The sequence below is a fragment of the Carassius gibelio genome, chromosome B7, assembly GCF_023724105.1.
Source record: "Carassius gibelio isolate Cgi1373 ecotype wild population from Czech Republic chromosome B7, carGib1.2-hapl.c, whole genome shotgun sequence".
Taxonomy (NCBI): domain Eukaryota; kingdom Metazoa; phylum Chordata; class Actinopteri; order Cypriniformes; family Cyprinidae; genus Carassius; species Carassius gibelio.
The window spans coordinates 6,002,281-6,025,937 of record NC_068402.1 but is presented as its reverse complement, the minus strand read 5'-3'; the positions used below and the strand labels follow the sequence as shown (position 1 = coordinate 6,025,937).

Genomic DNA, 23,657 nt, shown 5'->3' with positions numbered 1-23,657 from the left:
GTTCGCGCGACACAATAAACAATAACAACGCCGCAAAGCATCATGGGAGATTGAGTAGAGCACAGAAAGAGAGAAAGACAACGAGAATAAAATTTAGGATATAAACCCAGTTTGAAGCCTAATCCCGGAGTAAAATGAATGTTTGAGCAGTCCTTATTAAAAGCAACTTGCACTGACATATCTGGAAATATTTTTTATTATTATTTTTATTTATTTATCTATGGTATGATTTTTAAAAACGAACCTACTTTAACATTCTAATTTAACTAATAACTTAACAAACCAAGCCATAGTGTTAAAAACAAGAATGAATAAAATATAAATATAAAGAATATTAAAATGATTACAATAAAGAAAAAAGGTATTGGAAAAGATAAAATAAAAGATAAAAGAAAGTCAAGTATGTAAATAATAAAAGAAAATCTGATGGAAAAATAAATTTTGAACGCAGTTTGAGCTGCCGAGCATTTGGTTCCCATGGCAGTGTTTGTGACGTAAACACGCACAGCACGCCATCTAGCGGTGATTGCGCGTCACTGAATAATGCAACTCAGTCAACTCACAACACAACTGCTATCTCTTATGTGCGGAGAAGACACAATAAACACCGCAATATGGTTACAAATTATTAACATAAATTTTTTCCCCGGTATTTGAAGCCTGCGGTCCGGACTCTTGTGCCATGTGGAAATATTACAAAAATGGAGTTGTACCGAAAAGAAACAAGAAGAAATCGGTAAGATTGTATTCTCAATTTAATATATTTTATATTTTAAGTCGATACAGAAGACATTTCCTCCGTGTACATTTAAAATTTATTTTGTATGTGTATGCAAGCTAAACTTTTGTTTAAAAAGCATTAAAATTGCAATTATTGAAATGAATAGGCAAAGTCAACTCACTTAATAATATAACAAATATATTCAAATGTAATAAGCATGTGTTAAAACTGAACAGGAGAATGAAGTTGTCAGCCTCCCTCCCATTTCTAATGGGATTCCCACAAAGTCAGCAGTTGGCCTACTGGTAAGTATTTTCATTGATTAATGTTTGTTCTTTTTTTAATTAACACGCCTAGAGCTGTGACAGTTTCTTTCTTCAGCAGTGGAAGACTTTGCATCAGCTGCAACACAATCTGTTAATTTAGTGTTGCTGATTACGCTTCTTGTGTTACTTGGGGAAGCCAATCATTTGAGATGTTTGTGTACCACACTTTGTTGCTCCCTCATTTAAGATGCATGACTTGTTCAGGATCACCACACCAGGGGCCAAACAACAGCCCATAGACTACAGGAGCTGTTCTTCTTCTCTCAGGGCCTGAGGGACCCCGGGCCCCTGGACAGAACCGTCAGGAAGAAGGTGTGGAATGAGAGATTTTCAGAAAACAGATCTCATATTTGTATGTTGTCAGATGCATGTGCTAATATATTGTATGATTTGCTTAATTATGTAATAGAAAAACATTTTAGGCCACCAGAGTGTTCCATTATCCAGAGTGAGTGTGGAAACAGAGCTGGAAATCACTGCACACCTTAAAGTAAGTTTGGAAAATTAATTCATGTTTCAGAATCTATTTTAGCAAAATAGGCAGTTTTGATAAGTAATTTCATTTAATTTATTATCATAATAATTTCTTAAAATGCTTAGGATTATCAGGCTTAAACCATGTTTATTGTTCTTTATTGGATATATATAGCCTATCAGAGAATATAAAATATAAAAATTAATAATAGAAGTTAATTGATAATGAAATGCAATTAATTTAGTAAATAAAGAAATAAATCAAATATAAGAATAAATGTAATAGAAAATGCAAGTATGAAAATGTATGAAATATGAAATTTTTTTTCATAAAAAAATTTTTTTGAAATAGGAAATAATAAAACAAAGATGATTATTCTTTATTTAAAATGCTTTGGATTATCAGGGTTAAATAATGTTTATAGCACATTAATAACTGCATTAATAAAAAGTAATGAAATAAAGACTGATAAAATAAATATTAAAAAAATTCAAATCAAAAGTTTAATTATTAATTGCAACTATAGGAAGGCTAAATGAGTAAATAAAACAAATATTGATTTGAATATAATTGAAAATAAAATACATGTGTGAAGATAAAGGAGGAAAATATATATAAAATATTTTGAAAAACAAAGTAACAAAATTTATAATTTAAAATAATAAAATAAAGACAGATGAAATATAAATATTAAGAAACATGAATATTAAATATAAAAAAAATACAATGGGCAAAAATCGAATTAAGTATTTTCCTGAAAGGATCATATAAATTTGAGAAATTCCAACAAAGGAAGCTGCAAATTAAAATAATTAGTTATTGCTTTTTCTCTGCTCCAGCACCATTTGCATCAGCGTCATTTGAAGGGAACAACTCAGAATTTGTCTCTTGGGGAGAAAGAAGCTGCAGTGTTTCAGCAAACAAAAACTATTGTGTTCAAGGTTAGTATGATATGTTAATGTTTTAAGCATTTATTATAATTATATGATTTAGGGAGCCATGATGTGATGATCCAAGAATGAATTCTTCTTCTGCGTTAAAGGACCAGGTTTCGTCAAACGCTCCTCATGATCTCCTGCAGAGCCTTGTGACACTAGACCAGAAAGAGAAAGAAGGAAAAGAATACAAAAATGAAAAGAAAGAGGGAACAGGAAATGTTCAAAATGCTTCATCATGTTCGGACGAGGCCCCGGAGGGCCAAGGCTCTCTGTCCGAGGGACCATTCAGAGCCGCAGATGGTGACTACAAACAAAGATCAGATGCAAGAGATCCAAAACTGCCAGATCGTTCTTCTCCAAACACCTTACATGACCACAATACTTCAGCATTACACTTTAAACAAAGGAGATTTATGATCTATCTGTGCGGTGGATATAAAGGTGAGGTGGATAGAGATTCTCTCAACAACACATATACTTTACTAGATCCTAGTTCCTTGTGATGATTCCTGTTAATTTTCTGTTTTTAGTGTCACATCATCTAGATAATAATTTCTGTCACTTTTGATTAATGTTTCCTAGTTTATATAAAAGTATAGTTTAGCTATACAATGCATGTGTTGTGTGTGTAGATACCGTCCCGGAGCGCAGTGCGCTGATGGAGAGTGTGTATCCACGGCTGTATCTACACTGTAAGCAGAGAGGATATGATTTCAGGATGATAGACCTGCGTTCAGGAGTCGGAGATCCGGTTTCGGACAATCACGATTTGGCAGAGATGCACATGGAGACACTTAGACGTTGTCAGGAGACTGAGGGACCTACGTTTATTGTAGGTTCAGTTGCACACAGATTCCAAGATAGTCTCATGGAGGGAAAACTGTAGTATTTTCATCAATATTTAAGATATAGACTTTTTCCCTTTCTTGTAGGTGTTCACGGGACAGAAGCATGAGATACGGTCACTGCCGAATACAATTCCTCTAGCAGATTTTGAAGCTATTTTAAAATTCATGGAGAGAAGCAAGAAGAAGCTATCTAGGAGGCGGTCGGACATGGCAGACGAGTCACAGCTCAGTATAGACACCGCTGACAGTGGGAGTCTTAACCTGGAGAAGGAACCCCGTTTGTTAGAGAAGGAGCCTTCGCAAAGTTCTGCCGTCATGAGCGAGAACTCCATCTCCAGCAGTTCCACGTCAGATGGAGACGACATACAGCTGGCCAGGAGCTGGATGGACTACGACCAGGATCTGACTCTCTTGCAGACATGGTATAAGCTGGATAAAAACACAATTCCTGCTGTGTACCGCTTACTTCCTGTCAGGTAAGGGCATACTTTAGTGATTTAAATCTGCATATAACATAATAAACAACCTTTTTTACTCTGGCAACTATATGTTTTCTTCTCAGAATTCACAATAGTCAGGGTCAGGGAAGTGTCATTTTTTAATTTTTCACAGGTGTTCAATGGATTGTACTGTTATTTAATAATCTCACGCAACTATGGTCTGAAATCAATGGCAGCTTTCATTGGCCAAGCCCCGCCCATTCGGCCGTTTGACCGACACGTCAAACAACCAATCACAGTTCGTTTCGTTCATCGTCACATTTCGGAGTGTGGAAATGTCACCACAATAAAAGGCAGATGTGTAAAACTCTCAGACGTATTTTAAAGATTCTCTGCCACAAACTTTAAATATTTCACATAATTTTGGGAATCCAGCGTTTAACTGATCCTGATAAGCGCTCGTCATCACAGTTGTAAACACAACGGCTTTCTCCTTTTGTGAGGGGGTCTGTCTCCACGTATCTTTGTTTCCAGGAGGAAGATTAAAGAACGCAACACAGACATCTTCTGGAAATCCTGTATAATTCAATCAATCTAAAGACGACTTCGACACTCCTGAAGTGTTTCCACTTTTGTGTCCCATATGCATCAGACATTCAGACGTTCAGCCAACGGTCCGTGGGCATGACGTCTGAGGATGAGACTAGTTGTTTAAAGGGGTCATATGATGCTGTTAAAAATTACATTATTTTGTGTATGTGGTGTAATGAAATGTCTTTAAAAAGGTAAAAAAAAAAAAAAACACATTGTTTTCCACATACTGTACATTAGTGTTTCTCCTCTATGCCCTGCTTTCTGAAACGTATAGATTTTTCAAAGCTCATCTTTCTGAAAAGCGTGGTGTGCTGTGATTGGCCAGCTATCCAGTGTGTTGTTATTGGCCGAATACTTCAAGCGTGTGACAGAGATTTTAAACATACTGTGATGCTCTGTCCATTCGGAGCAAGACATTAAAACCAAGTAAAAATGTGATATCAACATGATTTCTAGTCGTGTCCTCTTTTGGAAGGCTAAAAAAAGAAGTTTAACTTTCTCAACGAAACAACGTCACACACCACGGCCTTGAGTGATCAGTGTTCAGCTGAGGAAAAGTCATGCAAAAAAATTAAAAAATTAAAATAACCTTCCTGCGGACAAAAGTCCATACATTTTTTTTAATTTACGAGTTGCAAAAATGAAATGATCTAGGACCTTTTAAGTGGTGCTTACCATTGTAAAGAACAAAAGTCTTTTCCTCACAGACTCATTTTCATCCGCATTGAATTCAATGTGGCGTCTAACCTGAGTAAGGTCTATTTCTTGTGAGTAAAATAGTAAAACATACATATCTTTTCATCAGTTCCATATTTTATCTTATAGAATATGAACAGCACAAGTGTCCGTATAACCACACTGATTATCAACATCTATGAACCAGCAACTACTTGTTAAACGAGATGGAGTAATTGCTGCTATTGTTACTGGGCTATTCATATTCAACTCTTCTTTGTTTGGTTCCCATGGCAGAGTAGTTGTAGTGATTTCCATGGCAGACACAATATAACTTGAATGGTTTCAGCTTTATGTTTAATATAAGAGTCGTTAGAACCAACATATATCATAGATCTAGTTCTTGTAGCTGGAACACATTCCTCTGGTTTCATAAAGGAATATTTCAACCAAAAAAATCGTTTAATCACTTTCGTGTCATTCCTGTATGGCTTTCTTTCTTTATTTCATGGAACATAAAAGATCTTTTGAAAAATGTTGAAAAAGAAAGTGATAATCAGACACTATTTGGGCTTTCTAAAGTTTTTTTGTATTGGTTTGACAACTGCGTCCACTTGTGTTGGTCCTTTCTGATTTATCCATTTATTTGAATTCAAATGCTTTTGTTTTTTTGTTCATTTCATATTAGCACACACCACCCTGACTACCTCAGTCGGGATGGGCATCGCAGGAAGCTGGGAAAGAAGGCGTGGCGCACTTCCTGTGTGAAGCTGTGGAACGTGCTGTGGCGATCTGGACCTGAGGCCATTGGAGAAGAAGCCACCTGCCATCTGCTTAAAACAGGCATGAGTTTTACTGTCATAAGGACGTTTTGTGTCAACCACAGATGTAGAATATATGTGCACTTGACTTACTTGGATGTAAAGAAGCCTAGTTTAATCGCAAAGACAAATGTTGCGTGTGTTTCAGTGTTGGACTGGGAAGTGGAGCAGGGTCTTGAAGGAAAGCTGCCTCCAGAGGAGTTCAGTCACTGCTATAAGAGGATCATCACTGACCTTCTGTACAATCTGAAAAATGAATATGCACCACAGTTTATAGACCTGCACAAAGGAAGATCTGAAATCAATCAAACCTTGCATCAAGCTCAGCAGCGCTTTATACGAAACATTCACCTCAAGGTCGGTATCTCTCTGTCTAGATATATCTAGCGAGTCACGGTACTGTTCGGATATCTAGAACCAATAAGAGTAGCACTTTATTTTACAGTCCTGTTCCCCATGTACATACTATGTACTTATTATAGTAATTACAATAACTATGTAATAACTAGGTACTAACCCTGAACCTACCCCTAAACCTAACCCTACCCCATGTAGTTACCTTGTGTTACCAGAACTTTCTTAGATAAATACACTGTAAGTTCACTATAAGTACATGTTAGTACACGAACTGTAAAATAAAGTGAAACCCCAATAAGATTAAAAATAAATAAATGAATACATCTATTAATTAAAGATGAATTCAGTTGATTGAAAGTGACAGTAAATACATTCATAATGTTAGAAAGATTTAGTAAATGCTGTTTTTGAACTTCCTATTCGTCAACGAATAATGATCAGTTTCTACAAAAATATAATAGTTTTCAACATTGATGATAATAAATGTGTCTTGATCACCAAATCAGCATATTAGAGTGAAAATTCAGCTTTGCATCACAGAAACTAATTACATTATCCTATCAGAGATATATTTTTAAAGAAATAGCATGATTGTACTGCATAATATAAGTGTGTATTGTTAAAATGAATTATTAAATCTTGCACTTGGTTTCTTTTCAAGCTGAGACACACTAATATCCATGAGACAAACGTCAGCTGGGGAAGGAAGGGTCTGAGTGCCAAACACAACAGATCTCATCAGTTTTACGTGGAACGGCTCTGCTCACACTTCCAGCGCACCGTCACCGCATCCCTCAACAAGTAAGAAGCCACCTTCTGTTCTCCATCTCACTTTATCACCGTCTGTCATGTCCTTCTCAAACTGTTGCTTCAGACTTATGCAGGTCCGTCAGGCTAAAGGCTCCTTCGACATGCAGAGGAAGGAGGTTTCCAGACTCCGAGTTGAAGAAGAGATTCGCCGTCATGTCGGATTTGGGAAAACACTGTGAGTCACAGATTCTACCGCGGTTCGGTTATATGTGACTAGTTTGAACTGAACATTTTTGTTCTTTCTGTTTCCTTGTTAGAGCACAGGGCTATACATTCAGGCAGGACTTTCTGATGGAAATGAAGCGTGCACTTGAAGCATCGGCGTCTTCCCAGAATGCCTTGCTGTTACTGGGGGACCCGGGGTCTGGAAAGAGCACAACTCTTGCCAAACTGGCACAACTCGTACCAAGCTGGATACCTGGGTAGGCTAACAGAGGAAACATGAATTTAAACATTTAAAGTAGTTTTAAGAAGTTTCTTGCATTTATTAGTTAAAAAACACAATAGAAATGGTAAATTGCAATTTAAAATAACTGGTTTCTATTTTTAAATGTAATTTTTTTCCTATGCAAAGTATCATTACTCCAGATATCAGTATCACATGATCAGAAATCATTCTGATATTCTGATTTGGTGCTTAATCTGCAAATCTGTGTTTACTTCTCAGGGATGCCAAAGTGTTGATCTGCTTTGTAGGGCTGACATCCGCCAGCAGAAACGTACGTCTGCTCCTCCAGACACTGTGTCTGCAGGTAGCCAACATCTATAACCTCAAAACAGAGATATCTGAGGTGCATAAACACTTTAAAGATCAATCAAATATTCATAAGGTCTTTTACACCGTATTGGATATGCGATATTGTCTCACAGATAGTGTTGCACTATGAAATACAGTCAATGTTTTTTCCTCACAGTCACTGTCAGAGTTGTCTAGTGAGCTGTGCTCATTATTGGGCCTGGTGACAGAAGACCGGCCCTTGACCCTGCTGCTGGATGGTCTGGATAATCTGAGTGAGGAACATGAGGCTGACCTTTCCTGGATTAGTAATGCTTCACTGCCAAACGTCTTCACTGTCCTGTCTGCCGGCACGCAGTCTAAATGTGCTCATATTCTACAGGTAAGCAGATGAGTCATAGAGAGTTTACACTACCATTCAAAAGTTTGGGGATTTTTTGAAGTCTCTTATGCTCACTAAGGCTGCATTTAAACATTTTTTTATGTAAAATTGCAAAATATTTTATTCAGTTTCTAATAATTGTTTTCTCTTTCATTACATTTAAAAATGTAACAAAAGCAGATTTTTCTTTTAGCATAATTACTCCAGTCTTCAGTGTCACATGATCCGTCAGAAATCATTCTGATTGGCTGATCTGGTGCTCAGAATTTTTTTTTTCTTCCTAATCAATGTTAAAAACAAAATATTTTTGTGGAAACTGTGATGCTTGTCTTTTTTAATGATTCTTTGATGAATAGAAAGTGAAAAGGAACAGCATTATTTTTAAACAGTTTTGTCTATATACCCTTTTTAAATGTATTTTGTCACTGAAAACCTTTTGGAACATAATTAATATCTTCACTGTCACTTCGTATGAATTTAATGGGTCCTTAATGTATAAAACTTTTAAATAAAAATAAATAAATACATAAAAACATCTCAAACTTTTGATTGGTAGTATAGTTCTGAATAAGGCCCAGTCTGTTGCACTTTAAATGTTAAATGTTTTATAGAATATATTTTATTTTATATTGTATGTTATTTTATTTGATTAAAAGTGCTGTATGTAAGTTTTTGACTCTACTAAAGCATAGAAATACCATAATATGTTTGCAGATATTTAAGAAACGTTACGTTAACATACTAGTCTATCTGGGAAACAACAATGGTACAGTCGTTTATTCTCCTTTGTATGCATTCCAGGGCCCTGTACCATGATGGTAGCTGAACAAATTCAGAGTTACAGGATTAGTTACGAGTTCACAAACATCTCCAATCCGGCTTTGTTAGTGCCATGATGCTGATCATCACCTTTCTTTGTCAACTCAGGCTTTGATCCCAAGTTTGTTGAGCCCGTGCACATTAATGTGTGACATCACTGGCGAACAGCCAATCACGAGCCTTGCAACACAAAGCAAGTTTGATTTATTTCTCGCGAGAGACCCAGCGAGATTCAAACCTAAAGGTTAAAGGTTTTGCTACAGGTTAAGAGATTGAAGAATATGACCATTTTAAACGTCATATGAAGCATGATGGAGGACAAATAAAATAAATTTTCTTGCTCTGTCAGTGCAGTCACAAGTGAAACTTGTTAAGTTAGTTTATACCTGTGAAAATATATAGTGAAAGAGACTCGAACATGTAAGGTCAGATTTATTATTTTTTTTAAATAGTGCTATCTATTGATACTACAGCTTATTTATATTACATGATCTGTATCCATTAATATTTATTTAAAATAAACGATTTATAATAACTGTTCAACTAAAATTGCTTGTGTGTAATAGATAAATAATAATAATAATATGAATATGAATCATTATAATTATGTAAATCATAAAATTACTTATTTTTTCCCCTTTTTTTTTTGCACTAGTGACCGTAATTTGGAACAAGATAAACTGGAGTGACTTTGTGTGAAACGTGTCACTTCTCTCACATCTGATTGGTCCAACTCCAGTTTAAGATCTCTAACCCAGAACATAACCTGCTAAAAGCCAAGCCACTTACATGGTACCTAAAATCCAGGATTGGTGCAAACTAAAATGAAATTTACCTGGCTAGCTAGCTAATCCGCCATCATGTTCATCCAATATTTTGAATTTGGACTGCAATACCCAGTTCAACCACTCGGTGTCAATCCTACATACAGCACCATTAAATAGAATTTTAAAACTCAGCTGTACTCCATATGAGAGCAGATTTTTATGATTGGCTTTGGTCGTATGCTTTTGTGTGTCTATTGTTTTAAATTGAGTAAGCTTGTACCGCACTTTGGTAAACACTTGTTTTTAAAAATGCTTAATAAATAAACTTTATTTTGACTTATTTTTATATGGTATTTTAGTCAGTAACTTGCCTCTTTCTTTTTTTCAGTCCCAAGTTAAGGTCACTGTCCTGTCCCTGCCAGCCCTTAACCGTAAGGATATCACTTCAGGACTGGTGTCAAGACTAGCATCAGATTTTCGCCAGCTGACTGACAACCAGTGGAGCCTTTTATTCCAGTCTTGTCTTTCCTGTCCTTCCCCTCTCTACCTCAATTTAGCCTATGCTGAGACCAGGAAATGGAGCTCCTTTACACCAAAAGAGAGTCTCAACTTCCCTACAGATCCGAATAAACTTTTCGTGAGCATCCTTGTTAGTTTGGAGCGAGAGCATGGGCCATGTTTGGTGCGCCGCACGGCTTTGCTCATATCACTGTCCTGTTCTGGTGTGACTGAGGAGGAGCTTTTGGTGCTTTTGGGGCGTGATGATCATATCACGCGTGAGATGGCGGTTTTGCATCATCAGACGACTCCCGTTTCTGAATACTCTCCAGTGCCTTATGCATTTGTGGCACGACTGCTGCATGGTCTGAAGGGTTATGTCACAGAAGTGGAAAGTGATGGCACATGGGTTCTGTGCTGGACTCATACAGAGTTTGCCTGCGTCGTCCTGCAGCGATACGCACCAACAGAAGACTCAATAAAAGCTGTGCATGCAGACTTTGCAGATTACTTTAATGGTAATGTCCCAAATAGGCAAGTTTTTCAGCCACTAGCCTGGATCAGGAAGGAGAAGGGAAGGAGGTGCTATGAATTTAATTTTCGTAAGCTCCACTGTTTGCCGTATCACTACATCCGCTCTGAGCAGATTATTCCTTTACTCACGCAGTGTCTGTTTAACTATGAATTCCTGCTGCATAAACTGTGGGGTCTGTCCATCTATCATGTCGAGGAGGACCTTAAAACTGCCGTCATACCGGAGAAGTACGAATATGAGCTCATGAGCTCAGCAAACGAGTTTGGTTTGCATGAATAGCTGTTTGATATTACGGGTCTAAAATTTTGAAATAGCATGCCATATATACATATATATATTTATTTATATATACATATATATACCATTGTATAATAAAAAATATTGTAATTTTTATTTTATCATATATACATTTAAAAATTGTTTTTTGATATTATGGGGGTTATCAGAATAGTAAAAATTATGTCATTATTTACTATGAAACCATTTATTTTCTAAATGAAGCATAAAAGAATATTATATATATATATTAGTAAATGAAGACAGAATTTTCATTTTTGGTTAAACTATCCCTTTAACATTAGTTCATAAGTCTAAATGTATTCTTATGAAGCTTCAGAAAATGCTGAGACAGAGTATCTTTTGTGTAAGTGGTTTTATTGTGTTTTCCAGAGAGCTTCTGGATGTGAAGCTGTTGAGTCAGGTTTTGTGTCTTTCTCGTTCTGTACTATTAAATGATCCATGCCAGCTGGCCTCTCAACTCTTGGGCCGTTTGGAGCAGATCATTTTCCAAGACAAACCTGTAACTTCAGGTACACACACAAACATAAGCACATATATAAGCATATATATATATATCAAACATGAAGTCTTATTTCAGTGTACTACGTGTTGTTTCAGGTGACCCAAGACGATACTCTTTTCTGCATGATCTGTTGGCACAGTGTAAAAGCTCTTCTCTACCAGTTCTGGTGCCCTCCTACACCTGCCTGCTTCCTCCAGGTGGACTGGTGCACACATTACTGTCAGGTACATGTATTCAGTTTCTGGACATCTACTGGAGGGCTCAGTTTCCCGACATCTCCATTCAGTCAGGGATTTTGGCTTAACGTGTGTCCGAGTTCTGATTGTTAGATTAGTAAACAATGTATTTTAAGTGCCATGTTAAGTCATGACTTACACATTATTCTCAGTAGCTCTGGTCAGATCGTAGCCTTGAAGCCTTGGGTTTCTTTGGGAATTTCCTAGGGGAGTTTTAGAAAGATGGTTTCAGATTTATGAGGAAATTAAAGTCTGTGGTCAACATTTTGTGAAGACATAAAATACACAAAGTAATAACTCCCGAGTGGATTTTGAATTTACTGTATGCTTCAAAAATGCTTTCACATCCTGGTTCTTTACAAAAAAAAAAAAGTGGGTAATACTTTGGCTTTTAGATAACAAAATAAACTCTACACCAGTGTTGTTATTGTTAACCAAAACGATTAAAATAGCTAAATTCGGTACTTGAAATAAAATGTAATATATATTTTTTAACTTAAAAAAGTTTAAATGTAGCCTTGGCAAATAACTGAATCAAATATGTTTAAGTACTAAAATGATTAAATCTAAAACTGAAATAAAAATAAAATAAAGCTAAATAGAAATGAAAACAACACATAACAAAATGACTTAAACAAGCTAAAATTAAGATAAAAACTAAAAATATTAAAATAAAAGCAATTATTAACCAGGAATTAGTATGATAGTATATAAATAATTCTGACTTATTTAACTGATTTTATTTTTATTTTTCGTGATATATTTCTTTTCGTTGCAATTTTTTTATTATTATTCATTGTGCCAAAATTGCTGCCAACTTTCTGCAAACCAAAGAAGGAAGTGAGTTTATGCGGTTTGGCGAATCACGTGGCGTTAAAGCACACACAGCTGTTTTCTTAGCAGTGGTTTCAAAATTCACGTTTGAGGATTAATGGTGTGGAAACTACCATATGCTCCAGAACAATTAGTCTGTTCAAGAGTTTTTTATTTATTTAACTACTCTTTATTTTACTAAAAATTTTAAGCAGTCTTTCTAAAAATAAAAAACAGAAGATTCCAAAGGGAACCCATGGTGAATTATGATTTCGTTTTGGCCTACATTCTGACCTCACGAGTGTACAGCTCTAAAACCTGCTGTGGTTTATGACCAAAGCATAGAACTGTAAAAAATGATTCTTTATCACATAGTGGCCAAATGATCTGTACTTAACATCCTGACTTATATGTAACTAGGTCATATGAGTGCTGTGACAGCTCTGGCTCATGGTCGGCACTACATCATTTCCTGCTCCTGTGATGGAATGCTAAATCTGTGGCGTCTGGATGAGCAAACGAGACCCGTGAGGTCGTTACCGAGAGCTGGTGGATCTGCAGGAGACTGGGCCGCTGACTCGCTCACCCTCTGTCTGGATGACAGTGTGCTTGTGCTACAGATGGGCCACTGTCTCCAGGTGAGAGAGGTGCATTCTGGGAAGGTGCTGTACATGGAGAAGGACACTCCGGATGTTCCTGTGGTCACAACTGCCTGCGATGGACGGTTGCTGGTGGTTTTTTATGATGGAAGTCACCTAGTTAAGGTGAAGCCTCAGGCAGACCATTCTTTCTATATGTACTGTGCACTGTAAAAAAAAATCTTGAAAATCCCTAAAAAAGGCATATTTTTTATTAAATTGTATATATAAATATATTATCTTCACAAACTACCAAAGTTAGCCTTTTGTCTTAAAATTTACTGATAAACTCCTAAATAATTCAGATGGTACATCCAAAATAAATGTTTTTGTTTATACAACATAAGCAGAGATGTATAAAGTACTAGAGACCCATACTTGAGTAAAAGTACAAGTGCTCTATCAAAAAAGTGACTTGAGTAGAAGTTGAAGTGCTCTTTAAGTACCACACTTAAGTAGAAGTACTAAAGTATTCAACATTTTTGTACTTAAGTTTTGCAAGTAGTCTATTTTAAAATTTACTACTCAAGTACTGAAAGTTAAAGTAGAAGTATTGTGTTATGTAGCTATTAAAGAAAGTAGTCAAAAGTTTGAACATATAGTTTTTACTATTTCAAATGATTAACCTAAAGGACAATCACATTTCATTTGACTGTAACTTCTTGTAAACAAAAAACGGTTACTAGAGTTAGTTAACCTAATTTGCTAAATTATGTCATTAATAACTTACCCTCATGTTGTTTCAAACCCCTGAGACATCAGAGGGTCATTTAGAATTTTTTGAAACATCGAAAATAGTTTTGGTCCAAAAATAGCAAAAACTAAGACTTTATTCAGCATTGTCTTCTCTTCCGTGTCTGTTGTAAGACAGTTAAAAACAAAGCAGTTTGTGATATCCGGTTCGCAAACGAATCATTCGATGTAACCGGATCTTTTTGAAACAGTTCACCAAATCGAACTGAATCGTTTTAAACGGTTCGCGTCTCCAATACGCATTAATCCACAGATGAATTAAGCTGTTAACTTGTTTAATGTGTCTGACACTCCCTCTGAGTTAAAACAAACCAATATCCCGGAGTAATTCATTGACTCAAACAGCACACTGACTGAACTGCTGTGAAGAGAGAACTGAAGATGAACACCGAGCCGAGCCAGATAATGACTCGTTCACGAGTCAAGAACCGTTTCTGTCAGACGCGTCCGATTCGTGAAACGAGGAGCTGATGATACTGCGCATGTGTGATTCTGTGTTAATGTTATGAGCCCAGATGCAGTCAACGCCAATGACGCCACTGCGTCGAGCGCAAAAGAATCCGTGTACTGTTTTCTTCAACTGGTTTATTGAATCGAACTGTCAGAAAGAACTAACGTTACTGGTCATCCGAGAACCGATGCAACCGGTTCTTGACTCGTGAACGAGTCATAATCTGGCTCGGCTCGGTGTTCATCTCTCTCTTCACAGCAGTTCAGTCAGCATTCGCAGTCTTCTTAATCGCTTGATTCGCTCAATGATGTGCCAGCTTCATCAAACCTGCCATCTACAGTTCTGGCAGTGGTTTGTAATGGAATGATTCGTAACATTTTTATAAATGTAACGAGAAACGATGCAGCACATAAAAAAATATCGGAGTAAAAGTATTAATCTCAGCGAAAATATGTACTGAAGTAAAAGTGGAAGTAGGAGAAAAAAAAATACTCTAGTAAAGTACAGATACCGCCTTTTAGTAGCTACTTAAGTACAGTAGTGAAGTAGTTCTACTTCCTTACTATACATCTCTGAACATAAGTGAGTATACTGTGTATATATATCATTTATATATAAATACAAACACATGCATGTGTGTGTGTGTGTGTTTATATATATATATGAAAAATTGTATGTCCATGTATTAGATATATTTATATATAGAATAAAATATAAGGATTTAAATATATAAATATGTATATATATATATATATATATATATATATATACATGTAAATATTTTCAAAATATACACTGTATGTGTGTGTACTATATATACATAATAAATATACACCTTACACATGCATAGATCATGTAAACAAAACTTTTACTTTGGAATGCGATTAATCGCGATTAATCGTTTAACAGCACTATTAAATACATAACTTATACACGTAGACTATGCAATAAATTGACTACATAACATAAAAGGAAAAAAATACTCTAAGGTACATTACTAATATCAAAAATTAGAAGAAACTATTTATATTAATCATATGTTACATCCTTTTACTGTTTTTCAAAATAATTATAATAGTTTTTAACTTGCAATAACCAATTTACAGCCATTGACATTATTCAAGAATATGACCAGTTATCGGTTCGGTTCTAACTTCCTCTGTTTCTCTTTTCCTTTGCCTCTAGGTGTTTGATCTTGTGGCGTCCTGTTCACTGTTGCGTTGTGTAAACCTCACCCTTGAGTTTGAGCCCATCCACAAAGATCAGTCCATCTTAGTGTCTCGTCACTCTGTTAAAGACCATGTCCTCTTCGCTTACAGGTTATTAGTACATTACAACACACATGCACATTTAGATTAATTAATCAACACAGTATTTTGTTCTTAAATAACAAATGCGCTCTCCCATAATAATAGAGTACATATCCAGTTTCTAGCCATGTGTGAAAACAAAGCCGGTGTTCTCGGACTGATTTATATTGTCTGGTCACACAATGTATTATTTAAGAGTCTGCTTCTCACCCAACAGTAATGTGTATGTGTGTGTGTCAGTGGTCTTGTGTAACACTGTAGCTATAAGAAAAAAGGGGGGGCGGGAAATGTGAAGGTTTCCCAGAAGCTGTTTATCTTTCTCGTATTTCATTACATGATTAAAAAGCATGGAATAATCAGGATCTATGATTGAAAGGAGTAATGAACCTTTGCTCTTAATGTGATTAAGCTGGAAGCATCACATGCATGCACATACATGCAACTGGGTTGACCAGTAATATGAAACCGTCTGAGTTTGTTATTAAAATAACAGTAGTTATCAGAGCTATGGTAACATGAGGCATTCAAATGAGGAATAACAGGCAGATATGGCCCTTGTTGTGTACCAGTTCCCTTTTTTAACTCTCTCTCTAATGATTTCTTGTGTCCCCTCTAGTCTCTGTTAAAAAAAAAAAAAAAAAAATGGCAGGAGTCGTGTCATGAGGAATCAAATACTTTGTGATAAAGAGTTCATTGTAATGTGGAAACATACTGTCAGAACCCCAAACTTCCCGCCCACTTCAATTCAATTACTGAAACTAGGCTGCAAATGTTTTTTTAATATTTCAGCAGCTTTCTGACCACAGTTTGATGAATACATATAAACAAAATGGCAACATTTACACATCAATGACTTCTGTTGAGTTCAAAAACTTTATCCACAGGATAGATGCTATTATTAAACATAAGAAATAGTTTAAAAGAAAGTTGTGGGAAAGTGTTTGTTTGTGCTTTTTGCATTTGCATCTTTCCAAGTGTTAGGAAAGAGCAGCTGAAATGTATTTCCCTTGATTACTTGTTTCTGTGGCACACTTCAGCACAAATGATTTTGTGAATATGCCATAAATTAACAGAGGTTTTGATTAAGAGCTTAAGATGCTATTAAGATGCTATTAAAGGATTTTCTTTTTTTTTGGTTTGACAGCAAACATGCAACCTGTGAGTAATTGAAGCACAGAGCTGTAACTCACATGCATAAAAATCATTCAAATAGATACAGCACACAACTGTTCAAAAGTTTGAATTCTGTACCAATATTCGCACCAATATTGCAGTTGTTTGATTAAAATTGCAGCAAAATTAGTAAATATTATTACAATTTAAAATGCTGGTTTTCTGTTTTGATATATTGTAAAATGTAATTTATACTTGTGATGGCAAAGCTGTATTTTCAGCATCATCAGCATCAGTCTTTATTTTGTGGAAACTGATAATTTATTAGGATTCTGTGATGAATCAATATGTAAAAAGAACACCATTTGTAGTAAATAAATAAACAATCTTTTAACATTATTAATGTCTTTACTGTCATGATCAATTTGATCAGTTTAATGCATCTTCGTTGAGCTTACACGTCTTTCAAAAAAATAAAAGAGTTTGGAAAATGGCTTTTAAAAACTACTTTACGCCTGGTACAAAATATTTTAACAAACCTTACATATGAAGCCGTACGTTGATGCAATTTCGTGTTTCTTTCTTGCTTCTCATTTGCAGGGATGGAGGAGAAGCAGCGATATTCAATGCTAAAGGTGGTGTTGTGTCAGTCACATTGAAAGCTCAGCACCCTGCAGCATCTATACAGGCTGTAGAGATCAGCTCTCAGTATTTACTGCTCTTCTGCAGGTAATGTAAAGAGTAATTCACCCAAATGTGAATATCACTGATGCAACCCTGAGTTTTTGTTATCTATAATATCTGTCTCTTTGTTTTTTTTTACAGATACCCCTATAAAAGACAGAGTGAAATCATTCACATTGAACTCTTCAGCACAGCATCTTTCCAGTACCTGCGCTCTATCTTGGGTTGCAGTCAGGACTACATTTCCCAGGTCACCATTGCAGGGGGCGGGTCCCACATTGTGGCCTTTTGTCCCACCCCTCACAGCGCCACCACAGAGATTATTATCTGGAACCTTGAGACTGAAGATCATAAACACATCGCACGGTTTCCTGGCCTGCTGGCTCATGGTTTGTCATTAATCTTAAGTTTTATTGTCCCCAGCACTGAACACTATTATGACTATTTTGTCAAAACAAACACAAACACTGTTCGAGTCCAGTCCCATTTATATATATATAATGGTAGCCTTTGTTATAGTGCCTGTAATATATACAGATAAATAAATAATACATTATTAGTGTCCACACTAGTGTTATTTTAATATTGTTGATATTCTACAATAGTGTAATAAATTTTGAATTGCTTTTTTTATCTAGTGTTTTTTATTCACCCATATTCTTTTCAGTAATTTTTATGTATTAGTTTAGTACTTAAAATGAAAATTAAATTAAAAGAAATGTTGTTTGACAGCTATTTTTATTAATGCATTTTTTTTTAAAGTTTTAGTTAACCATAATAACTCTGATCCAGGCATGGGATAAAAGCTTTTCATTGATCACTGAAAAAGATGAGATTATTTATTTTGCACCCTCAGATTCCAGATTTTCAAACAGTTGTATCTCAGCCAAATATTTTCTGATCATAACAAACCTTACATTAGAGGAAAGCTTATTTATCCATTTTAAATTGATCCTTTTTACTGGTTTTGTGGTCCAGGGTCACATATGGTTTATATATTTTTTTTCACCTGCTGTATTTGTATGTATGTGTCAACATGGTTCTTCTTCACTGTATTGCAGGTGTGTGTTCTGATCTGCGGTTCTGCGTGGGTTTCTGTCCCGGGGAGCGGTTCTTACGCATGTGGAACCTGGGATCCAGAATAAATGACCCAACACTCACATATAACGTGCACAAAGTACACAACGACGGCACAGCAGAGATCGTAACCATGCAGAGATATCCAAGGTACAAAGTCCTCTAAACAACTGGCAGACATATGGCCAGTCTATGGGCAGTTTATAACTGTAATCACAATGAGTCTGCACAAGATATTGTTTTATGACCAGAAGGTTTATAGCCATTTACGATGCATAATGTAACTATAATAGCGTAAGTTACTGCAATTGTTCTACAGACAACACCTAATAAAGTTTTACCATGGCAATGTGATTTCTGCAACAGTGCAGAAATCTCTTCAGGTTTATTAATCGATACATTTGTGCTAACCTTACACATTTGAACTAAATTAATATTTCTTGTTCGACAGCTAGCATTTTTTTAAACCATATTTTGAACCGAATGAATACAATTGTTTTCACACAGTTTATGCTTATTCTAAAGTATTTCAATGAATGCATTTTGAAAATGATTATTTACATAACATCAAATAGATGCAAAGTTAATAATAAACTTTGCCTTGATTTTTTTTCGAGTTAGCCGTTTCATATATGTAAAATATTGATGACAAATATTCATCACATTAAGTTTATTAGTTTGTTAAAACTGTGTTATCCAAATGAATAGAAATAGTATATGCAATTCAAATACATCAATCTAAATTGGTTGATATCCAAAAGCCAAGAATTGCATACAATATGTCTGTCACTGAAGAAAAGAAAGCTATTTTTGGTGGAAAGTTTGAAAAATTCCCTCTGAATCAGGTATGTAGTGTGTCAAAGCACCCGTCCCGGGACTGTGAGAATCTGGAATGTGGCACGGATGCGATTCAAGGGTCGTCCCGTGCAGGTGGAGCATGGCCTGTTCTCCAGTTCAGACATCGCTCTTGTACAAGACCTCAAGCTCTATATCCTGTCTGACCGTGGTACCGCCAACTTCACAGATACACCTACATCCGTCTATCAGGTAAAGCTTTTACAGGGGACACATGTTTCTGCTGGTCTGAAACCCCTGTCCTGAGATCTGTCACCTGAAACTGAAGCTGATTGTGTAGTTGTTTGACATTTGAGTATAGTTGTGTATATTTATCAACCATGCATGATTAATTAAAACATAGGCTTCCGGTTGCTTTATTGGTGACTCAAAAGATGCCTCTTCACAAGGATGAAGGACCATTGTGTTGTCCACTAAAATACTAAAACAGATCATTAGCTATTAATAATCAGTGTCATTTTTCAGTAGATAAATCAAATCAGTAAAATTTATGTAAATAAATACATAAAAAGGGGAAAAATAAACAAGAAGTGTTATTTTAAAAATATTTATGTAATATAGTATTTGTAAATATTTTATATAAGCTTTTATTTGATTTTATTGTTATTTTTTACTATTATATTTCAATTTTGCATGATTTTTATTTAAGTTTTAGTACTTTTTATTACATAAACCTAAAAAAAAAGTTTCTACTCATCTATTAATTACACTTTATTCCATTTAACAAAACCGGTTTTTAATATTTGCAATTAAAAATAACGACATATGAGGAAAGATTTCAGTTATGACTTGCAAGAATTAGTTTTGTACTAGAGTTATACATGACATTGTACTGCCCTGCAAACTGTTTCCCGTTGCTCCTTTTTTCTGTAGACATTGCTGGTGTATGATCTTCTTAAAAAGAGCTACATTAAGAAACAGACTGGACTCTTCATCGTGCCCTGTCCTCGACAAGACTATCGGCTCTTAGATGGGGAAGTACTGATGGGCCTTTCAGAAACACGGTAAGAGCTCACTTCCTCAATCAGCAAAAACGAAAGATTACTGTGTTGTTTAGTCTAGACTGAGTAATTCTCATTAGGGTGCATGGATATTGCATGTAGGGATCATCTGATACTCTGGGATCTGGACTCTGGATACATTAAAGGACGTATCAAGACGTCCTACAAAGAAACCCTACTCTCCAGTATGGACAGAGATTCTCAGATTATGTCCTCAAAAGAAAAGACAGGTATTAAAATGTAAATGATACTTGACTTTACCATTACATTTATACAATGTCTCAGTCCAACATAGATCGTCATACCATATTCAACATAAAAAAAAACATCCTATGTCTAAACTTGTTACACAGGCCTAGTAATGCCATGGGACAGGCGCACCGAAACCCAGACGGCAAAGAGGAGGCGACAGGACCGTGAGGTGAAGAGAGAAAAAGATGAACAGCAGCGCCTCGAAAAAGAGAAATTCAACTCTGTAGACCAGTATCTCCTCAGCGGCGATGAGCGGGTAGAAAGAAAGTTGACCAATAAACAAAACCACTACTCTTTCCTGAATTATGAAATAATAAACCATATGTGAACTACATGGTTGTGAACTGAACTGCAATGCATCGATTCAATCTTTGAATCTCTCAATCTCTCTCACTTTTCTCTGTGTATCACTTAGGTGGTCATATGCTCATATTTTGCCCATCATCTCAACGTCTTCAGTGTGGTTTCTGAGGAGCATCTGCACACCCTGGAGGACCGCTGGTCCCATTTGAGCCTCCGTACTGCCGCGATCACTCACACTGGAGGGTACCTGGTGGTCTCCAACTACAGTGAGGCCCAACATGCTCCATACCTCACCATTTGGGACACACAGCAGGGCAGAGTATGCAAATCTGTTTAAAAATGGCTAACAGTCATGTTATTATTAATCAAAAAGAAGTGGGCACATTGCTTACTTCAGGCACGACAGTTAAATCTTGACATTTAATAAGTATTACTTCATCTTCTCTGTATATCCAGTAAATTGTATGTTCCTTACATATGTAAAGGTGCGAAAGAGATTGAAAAATGAAGCTGGAATATGCTGCATTGCTGTAAGCGATGATGCCTGCAGAGTGGTTTTCGGCATTGCAGGATTCAACAAGTATGTTCCAAACCTGTCCACTTATATCATAGCTTTATATATATATATATATATATATATATATATATATATATATATATATATATATATATATATATATATACATATATACATACACACACACACAAACACACACACACACTAAAGGTCAAAAGTTTGGAATAATTAATAAAAATAGTATAATAGTTATTTTTTTTAGTGTTTTAAAATAGTCTCATGTTCACCAAGGCTGGCTTTTTCTTTTCTTTTCTTTTTTATCACAAATACAGTTAAACTGTAATATTGTGAAATATTATTTCAATTTAAAGAACTGTTTTCTGTTTTAATATATTTAAAAATGACAATGTGTCAAATCTTAATCATTCCAAATTTTTGACCAGTATAGTACACAGATATGTATCTGTGTTTTATATACATTAAGCTTTTAAGAACATTGTTGCATTTATGTTAAAAACTTTTTATCCCTCAAACTTAGGTTAAAAGTATGGGAGCCGTTCCGAAGGAAACATAAAACCATTTCTGGCTACGGAAGTTTAAATCTTAATTGGTCCAGCTTGCTCTTTATTACTGAAGGACAATCCAAGGCTATTTTATTATCAGGTACAGCAGACCTTTGCTTATACTTCACTTGTTCTAAGTGATATCAGTTTAATCTACAGTAGGTCAAGATTAAGAGATTAAGATTAAGAGACGGTGGTAATCTTTCAAGTTTAGCATGGGATGTGGTACTGATGTCTTAGGGTCTTTGCACCTTCATAGTAAGTACTAAAATGAGAATTTATATGTGATGCATCGTTGAATCCTTTGAATTATTTGTTGAGCAGAAGCAGTGAGCATGTGGGACCTGGACAATGGTACGATGTTGTCTGTCTTCACACCTGACTCCAAGATCCAGACCATTTCTCTGCATGGACCTGACAACAGCACACTGCTTCTTGGCTTTAGTGACATGTCTACTCTAATCTCCATGACGGTCAGCAAACAAGATGCACACACAAAGTCCAGCGCTGCTTGTGGAAAAGACCTGTTTGGGGAATCCAGCAGTAGTGAAGACGAGGAAGAGGAAGAAACAAACAAGAACTGATAGGAAGAGCACTGGATGTGTACAGTATAATATAGGAATTCGGTCTGAAAGCAATTTAAGGGCTTTAAGATCTTTCACATTCACTTTGTCTTGTAGGATTCAAGAGATCATTTTAGTTGTACACTAGAATTGCAAAAGTATGTACCTTGTATCTTCAAGTCAAAGATGAGAAATGTACACTACGCATTACGATCAGTATTTTCAGTGCTTGTTTTTCCACATACTATGAATTTAGCAGAACTTCCTCACCTTTCCCTGGGAGTCATGAGACCAGAGGATATGATAAAACAAATCTCAGCAAGCATGTGTTGTCATGTTACATGATTTCAATGTATATTCAGGTGTATGTAGGCCTATATTAAACGATATAGATCTATTGGCATGTGTGAGCTTCGAAAATTAGTTGTTCTCCTTCTGTAACCTTTCATGCACAGCGAGTCAGATTTTCACTTCCTACATTTGTCACATGATAGATGAGTAAAATAAAATCAACTTCCTGCTTAGATTAATTTGTAAGGTGTTTTTAACAACTGCACTTGCATTATCAATGGAAATAAAAAAAAAAGAACTGATGACAACTGATAACTGATGGTTTTCTTTTGTATTTATTTATTTTAGGGCTTTCTTTCTTCATTTATAGGAAAGTATGTTTGACAAGAGGGGGTGTAAATAAAAAAAAAATATAAGGCTACGACTCTTGTCTCATATGTCTATCAAGCATATATATATATATATTAAGTGCATGACATGAAAACGTTTTAATGATGGGATGGCGATATAAATGAAACCAAGTATGAACACTTGTAAACAAGATTTTCAATGCATACCTTTCAAAGATTATTGCCACGATAAGAATATCTCATAAAAGCAGTTCTTCTAGCCAAAATGTTCCAACGAGAAATATAGATATAACACTGACCAAATTCTAACATCTGTTAATTTTCGCTTTCTACAAATCTAACT

The 23,657-nt window shown here is 35.6% G+C and overlaps 1 protein-coding gene across 3 annotated transcripts; it reads left to right on the top strand.

The window, feature by feature from the left end:
- Window position 1: 1 nt before the first annotated feature.
- Window positions 2-23,279, top strand: LOC127961787 (uncharacterized). Of its 3 annotated transcripts, none has more exons than XM_052561042.1 (31): window positions 2-736; window positions 958-1,026; window positions 1,252-1,359; window positions 1,457-1,537; window positions 2,362-2,463; window positions 2,565-2,901; window positions 3,093-3,292; window positions 3,393-3,784; window positions 5,706-5,860; window positions 5,987-6,195; window positions 6,857-6,996; window positions 7,070-7,180; window positions 7,263-7,427; window positions 7,673-7,757; window positions 7,920-8,123; window positions 10,098-10,969; window positions 11,412-11,551; window positions 11,640-11,768; window positions 13,014-13,357; window positions 15,621-15,754; window positions 17,459-17,587; window positions 17,684-17,931; window positions 18,604-18,769; window positions 19,465-19,666; window positions 20,348-20,478; window positions 20,578-20,705; window positions 20,829-20,983; window positions 21,143-21,349; window positions 21,516-21,610; window positions 22,086-22,210; window positions 22,435-23,279. In XM_052561042.1, exons 1-31 carry the CDS (start codon window positions 683-685, stop codon window positions 22,692-22,694), a joined length of 5,877 nt encoding a protein of 1,958 aa, XP_052417002.1. In that variant the 5' UTR covers window positions 2-682; the 3' UTR covers window positions 22,695-23,279. The 3 variants fall into 3 exon arrangements, 2 of the variants coding, with proteins under 2 accessions (XP_052417002.1, XP_052417001.1); XM_052561041.1 differs by having other exon boundaries at window positions 7,673-7,796; XR_008154501.1 differs by lacking the exons at window positions 21,516-21,610; window positions 22,086-22,210; window positions 22,435-23,279 and having other exon boundaries at window positions 7,673-7,796; window positions 20,578-20,715; window positions 21,143-21,289.
- The last annotated feature ends 378 nt before the right edge of the window (window positions 23,280-23,657 follow it).

Excerpts from the sequence above, each read along its gene's own strand:
- LOC127961787 (XM_052561041.1), top strand. The coding sequence starts at position 683 with ATGTGGAAATATTACAAAAATGGAGTTGTACCGAAAAGAAACAAGAAG. Across the intron at positions 11,552-11,639 it reads AGACAAACCTGTAACTTCAG|GTGACCCAAGACGATACTCT; the intron begins GTACACACACAA and ends GTGTTGTTTCAG. Across the intron at positions 20,706-20,828 it reads GTCCTCAAAAGAAAAGACAG|GCCTAGTAATGCCATGGGAC; the intron begins GTATTAAAATGT and ends CTTGTTACACAG.